The sequence below is a fragment of the Triticum dicoccoides genome, chromosome 2A (genome assembly GCF_002162155.2).
Source record: "Triticum dicoccoides isolate Atlit2015 ecotype Zavitan chromosome 2A, WEW_v2.0, whole genome shotgun sequence".
Classification (NCBI taxonomy): Eukaryota; Viridiplantae; Streptophyta; class Magnoliopsida; order Poales; family Poaceae; genus Triticum; species Triticum dicoccoides.
In genome coordinates, this window is record NC_041382.1 from 141404820 (window position 1) to 141411485 (window position 6666).

General features: G+C 41.4%; 1 protein-coding gene and 1 long non-coding RNA gene across 2 annotated transcripts; one reads left to right on the top strand and one right to left on the bottom strand.

Annotated features, from left to right (window-relative positions):
- Positions 1 to 271: 271 nt before the first annotated feature.
- On the bottom strand, positions 272 to 1171 carry LOC119353850. Its single transcript, XM_037620540.1, has one exon. It carries the CDS (start codon positions 1100 to 1102, stop codon positions 581 to 583), a length of 522 nt encoding a protein of 173 aa, XP_037476437.1. The 5' UTR covers positions 1103 to 1171; the 3' UTR covers positions 272 to 580.
- Positions 1172 to 3772: 2601 nt separating this feature from the next.
- LOC119359172 lies at positions 3773 to 5741 on the top strand. Its single transcript, XR_005172401.1, has 3 exons — positions 3773 to 3907; positions 4818 to 4889; positions 4994 to 5741. It is a non-coding gene; the product is annotated as an uncharacterized LOC119359172 (long non-coding RNA).
- Positions 5742 to 6666: the final 925 nt, after the last annotated feature.

Consider the following 6666-nt stretch of genomic DNA (forward strand, 5'->3'; position numbering starts at 1 on the left):
TTCAGTGAGGGTGGCCCCCTCACCATAATTCTACCCAATCAAAACATGCCAATCTAGCCAGTCCGTTGATCCCGTAAAAAAGAGCCCGTGCATGCAGCGTTGCTCTTAGCACTACGGTGACTAGATGTAGCAAAAGAAGATTCTTTTACACCTTGATTTCCGCGTATTTTCTGCGTCGATCCGTAGTCATCTGCCCACGGTTTTCCCGAAACCATGTACTCCATCGGATATTCAGATGGATTAGTACAGAAGAGACAACAGAATCATAACATATAACAATATAGGAACAATTCCACACATGAACTGAGAATACAGTACGGAGTAGGAAGCAGCAGCCAGCAGTTGCTTCAAAACACCATAATATCGCAAACAGAACACAATGACTAGAACAATGGAAAATACGAGTACGAGGCAGCGCTTATTACCATCCCATCTTCTCGATCGCTCCCACGGCAAGGAGTAAACGCTACACAGTACTATGGAATGAACCACCCATATAGTCGAGCCACACTCTCAGTTAAACAGAGTACACGAAACAAGGTAAACGGGGGAGATCGAAGGGGCGCGCTTGCTTGCTTCCCTACACGAATGCGGCGGCCGCCGCCGCGGCGCCAGCGGTGCGGAGGATCTGGTAGTAGACCTGCGGGTTGGCCAGGAACGCCGAGCGGGAGATGAGGAAGCCGGCGGCACCAGGCGCCTTCATCATGGCGCCGGCAGCGGCGGGGGCGGCCGCAGCGGGCCAGAGGAAGTAGGCGCCCACGGCGCCCCCGATGACCATCGCCGCGGTCCCCACGGCGCCGTCGCGCGTCGACACCATGGCCGCTGTATGGTTCTTGACGTAGCTGAGACCTGCGACGATGTCGCCGGTGTTCATCCCGGTAAGCCTTGCGGGCAGGTACTGATTGGCCAATGAGACGGTGGAGGCCACGGTCGCTCCTGTATGGTTCTTGACGTAGCCGAGACCGGCGACGATGTCGCCGGTGTTCATCTCGGTTAGCTTTGCGGGGAGGTACGGCTTGGCCAGTGAGACGGTGGAGGCCACGGCGCTCGCCTGTTGCTTGACGAGGTCGAGACCGGAGAAGAGGAGGTCGCGTGTGTTCATCTCGCGTGGTTTTCCTTTCCGACTTGTGGTTATATGTGTGGAGTCTGGACTAACTTCACTAGATCGACGAGACGACGCAAAGCGTGGATTTATAACGATGAAGGTGATCTATACCTAGACGACGACCTTGACTACCAACAGTACTACTATCGACTTTACGTTGGAAAAATACAGCACTAATCATGTCACCAATGAAAAAGGATCAAAAGATGAGGAAAGAGGCGACAATATCATCCATCGCTGGTCCCAAGTCCCAACGTACCCACTCGCCGAAAGCACAGGATGCCCGGGCGTGGCGCGGAAGGCAGTCACCTCGACCAGGACGTTGTGTTTAAGATCTGTATAAGAGGGTGTTTGTTTCCAGAAACTTATTGGTCTAGGGACTTAAATAAGTCTCTATAAGAGGGTGCTTGGATACAAGGTACTATTTTTAGTCTGACTAAAAATAGTCTCTTTTAGAGGCTAAAGTTCCAAGCACCCTTGACTAAAGAGAGGCTAGGACTAGTCTTGAGGCTAAAATCTTTTAGTCATGGGAAACCTACTAAAATATGTATTAGCTCTCTCTCTCCTCATTTAATTCCTCTCCTTAGTTCTGGATTGGAGGATTTCGAGGATAATAAATGCTCAATAACTAGATTTTAGTCTCTTTAGTATTTGGATCCAAGCATGGGTGAGACTAGCAAGTTTTAGTCCCACTATTTTTAGTCATGGGACTAAAACGTATCCAAGTTTTAGTCTCATCTAAACCAAACAGGAAGGACTTATAGGGTTTTAAAATGGGCATTTGGGACTTATGAAATAAGACTCTTAAGGAGGGACTTATAGAGACTTATAGTTGTAATATGGTCTTATAGAGACTTATAAGTCCCGGGAACCAAACAGGTAGGAACTTTTTAGGGACTTGGGGCTTATAAGTTGGGACTAAAAAAAGTCCTAGGACTTATGAACCAAACAGACCAAAAAAACATCATTTTTTAAAAATTATTTTCCTTTTTATGGGGAAAAAGGAATTTTATTCCATATTGAGGGACTTACCATCGAGAGGCAAAATGTCATCAATACAAGGTGGTCCTGCGTGCTTCCACACAGCTGTGGCACACTCTATACGACTATATTTGTTTCACTCCCTTTTTTTATGATTTTACTGTTCATCGTGAGCTCAAATGAGCTCGCAAGCAGAATATATTGTTCATCTTTACGATATTTTCCATTTTTGTGTAACTCATTTCATCATCAGAAATTACACATGTGTAAATACATTCATATGAACACGTTGAATTTTTTTTGAATTTTTTGAAACTTCAGAATACCATTTTACACTGTTCAAAATATATGGCTCACCAGAGCTCATCTACCAAAGTGATTTTTTTGCCATTCCTACTTTTTTCGAATAAAGCTATTCTTACTCACTAAGGGCTCGTTCGGAAGTCCGCTGGCTTCTCCGAAAGCCAGCTTCTCGCGCGAGCTAGTGCTAGCTCGCTTCTCACGGGAGCCAGCGAGCGTTCGGCAGCGACTTGGTACACTGTAGCGAGAGAAAAACGATTCGATGGGGCATTAGCGATAGGAAAACGGTTCGCTGGGTGGGCTGTAGCACTTCGGGATGGCATGGAATGTAATATCCGGCAACTCCCGCTTCTCCAGAATCTAGGAGCTGGGGCGGGGCTGCTTCCAGAAATTGCACTGGAGCCGAGTCAGATTCCAGGAGCCAGATTCCAGGAGCCGGGTCGTTCGACTGGCTTCTTGCCAGCTTCTCGAGAAGTTGGATCGTGGAGGAGATCCGAATGGGCTCTAAGTTTGCACCACTTCATGTCTCCCAGCGTTCCTGCGTCAGGATCCGTACGTGCATTATGCATTTTGTACTTCAGATGTTGGAGTCTTCGTACGGGGCAAAAGCTAGTGACTAGATCGATCAAAAGGAGATTCTTCCACCTACTACCACGATACAACCACAAAACGAAGAATGGTTTAATAACTTTGCCACTAGTTGTATCGTGTCACATTTCAGTTGATACTGGTACCAGGGACGTAGCGGTAAAAACATATTTTCTCTGTCTAAAATTACTTGTTGCAGAAACGGATACGAATATTCGAGATGAAGTGTATAATAATATACAAGAGGAATCCAACTCAAAAAAACTACACAAGAGAAAAATGGTACCAAGGCCTTGGCCTGACCGTTCATTTATTAAAAGCAAAAACCTGAACAAGCACCAGTTTGGGCCTTTAGGGTAGTATGTCGGCACACACACACCCACACACCTCCCCGAATATTGATAATATCCTAATAGGAGCGAATCCGGATTGATAATGTATTATCAATTATATTGGCGGGGAAGACCCCAATTTAAAAATAAAAATAAATAGATGGATAAGAAGAGCAAGCTCAAACATGGCCACATGCATCCAAGAAGAAGGCAAAAATTTCAGTCAAGCCAACGGTGTGAGTCAAATAAGAAGACAACAGTGTGAGTTATGAGAGCTGAGAAGACAACAATATGAGTAACAAGAAGCTGCCAGTTTGTCGTCCGCTCTCGCGAAGGCATCCATATCCACACTCTAGCTGGACGCGTAAGATGGCTATGCCATTTGAATAAAGAGGAGAAGGCTCCCGAGGGCCTCCCTCACAGCTATAAAAGGAGAAACTGGCCTCAGAGAGCCAAAAACACGCACAGAAAAGACGGGGTCCAGAGCTTCAAGCAAAAAGAGCAGCCTCAAGAACACTTTCAGTTTGCTTAGTAGTAGTACCAACACCATTTGTAGAATAGCCACTATATCGAGGATGATGTAATCGTCAAGAATAATAAGGTATCCTTTTTAGCTTGTGTAATCCCTTCGAGGCCTCCCGAAAGGAAGAACCACATGTATATTATGTTGTGGAAAGGATGTACTTTCATGCTTCATTTGGGTTTTTTATTTATGAATTTACGGGACATGTCATTATGCTAAGGATCCTATAAAAAACATTGGCTGGTAGTTCTCCGTTTAGTCTTGTGTGGCGTTTGAATGAGAACCTTGTGGTCGTAGAGAAGTGTTTCCTTCTGGTAGAAATTTCTGCGAAGACGATAGGAATTTATCCCATAAGCTTGCATTTAAAAACATGAAGTGAACGAATCTAGCTACATCAGAAAAACAACATAATGAAAAATATGATGAGTACTGAGTAGGATATCACATCAGTGCGCACACTGTCGGTTGTACTATTGGCCTCGCCAACCCTTAATAGATCAAGAATTAAAAAATAACCAGCTTGCTAAAAAATAGAACGTGCAAACTATAATTAGGCTAATAAGTGATTAGGCTAATATTCTATTTGAATAGTATTGACTATTCATTATAATACTCCCTTCGTTTTTATTTACTCCGCATATTAGAATGATTGAAGTCAAACTTTTGTAAAGTTTGACCAAATATATAGAAAATAATATAAATATTTACCATAAAAAATCTATATGATGTGGAAGTACATTCAACAATGAATCTAATGGTATTGATTTGTTATTGTATATATTAATATTTTTGTCTATAAACTTTGTCAAAGTTTGCAAAGCTTGACTTTGACCAAAGCTAATATGCGGAATAAATAAAAACGGAGGAAGTATTCAATTCTTTGCTACTGTTTGCTATTTGAATATATTCACTATTCACTATAATATTTAATTCTTTGCTACTGTTTACACGTTCTATTCTTTATTAAGCTAGTTAATTTTCATTGTAGGATCTATCAAGGGATAATGGTGAGGCCAACAATACAACTGGTGGTGTGCGAAGTGATGTGATTTCTTACTCGGTTCTCACCATATTTTTCATTTTTTTCAGATGTAGCTAGGTTCGTTCACTTGATGTTTTTCAATGCAAACTTATGGGGTAAATTTCTATTGTCTTCTCACGCAGTTCCACCCGAAGGGAACACTTCTCTGCAACCACAAGGTTCTCATTCAAACGCGACAGAAGGCTAAACAGAGAACTACCGACGGAGGTTTCTTTTAAAGGATCCCTAACATAAGAATTCGTTCCATAAATTCATAAATAAAACACCAAGTGAAGCATGAAACTACATCATTTCCACAACACAATTTTCATATGGTTTTCCCTTTTGGAAGGCCCCGAAGGGATTAGAAAAAAGGATACCTTATTATCAGGCGATGATAGCACTTTCGATATGGTGGCTATTCTACAAGTGGTGGTGTTACTACTAGTAAGGAAAGTGAGAGTAGTATGGAGGCTGCTCTTCTTGCTCGTAACTCTGGACTCCGCCTCTTCTGTGTGTGTTCTCCACAGCGTTGAGTCCTCCTTCTTTTATAGTGTAGGAGGGATGCTAGATGCTCCCTTCTTTATTCTTCCGCGTCATACTTGGAGACTGAAGTACACCATAGCTTGATGCCTTATGCATTGCTGAAGTGCCCCAAAGTTTGCACAATCATGCCTTGCATGACTCCCATGCTAGACTAATGTTTATGTGCACACCGAGAACTTTGTCTAGACTGAGAACTTTGTCTGGACCGAGGACTTTGTTATGGCTGAAATCCTGGCTTCTCGTTGCATGATAAGATATATTTATCTTATTTTATTTTTATTTTTTATTGAGAGTCTTCCCCGCCAATATATTTGATAATACATTATCAATATTCAGATTCGCTCCTATTGGGATATTATCAATATTCGGGGAGGTCTTTCGTGCCCGAGTAATTGATTGCAAAATAAATTCAGGTATATGGACTTCTATTCAACAGGCTGCCCATGCCCAGCTATCTCCATGTGATCGTCATCAGACAAATGGAAATCATATTTTTTATCACATTATTTCTTTATTTCTTCAATTTTTCATCTATTTCTTGTCTTAATTCTTTTAAGATTTCCTCTTTCAATTCTTTCTTTATTATTTTTTGACAATTATTCAACTCTTTTATCCATTTCTTGATCTATGTATTCAATATCTAGAGGGTTAATTCCCTTTAGAATTCATTCTTGATATGTATGATATTTTGGGGATTCTTCCTTCTTTATATTGTTCGAGCTTGATGCTTTCCCCTTTGTAGGAGTTGTTGAAGCGGGTATATTTTTAAGTATGACTCTTCACTTCTAATATATTCTTTAGCCTTTGGGTCAATACAATAATTCCCTCCTATTATGTCACTTGCCCGCTTCAAGGCGTCATTGATATTATCATATCTTTTGAATGTTAGTTATTCGTTTCTTCGCTTTGCTGAAAACTTCTCTATTTGAATTTCTTCCTGTGGCATGTATATTCCTGGCTTATTTGCATCAAACATAATATACAAAGGTTCTTATTTTTGTACATAAATTTTACTGTCTTTGGTATATTTTTGTATAACATATTAAAATATTCTGCAAGACTACTGACAGTAGATAACATGTATCCCTTTTCTTCTCTCTTCACTGTGTATTGATACCAAAGATTATCCTATAAGCATCCTTGGATCTCATCAATACGGATATGGCGCTTCGGTTTGAAATTGAATGTATTTGGTGGAAATATTTTTAATTTATTATCATCTCGAAATATAAAATATTCAATTCGACCGCCGAGTGTTCCTCTCTTCATT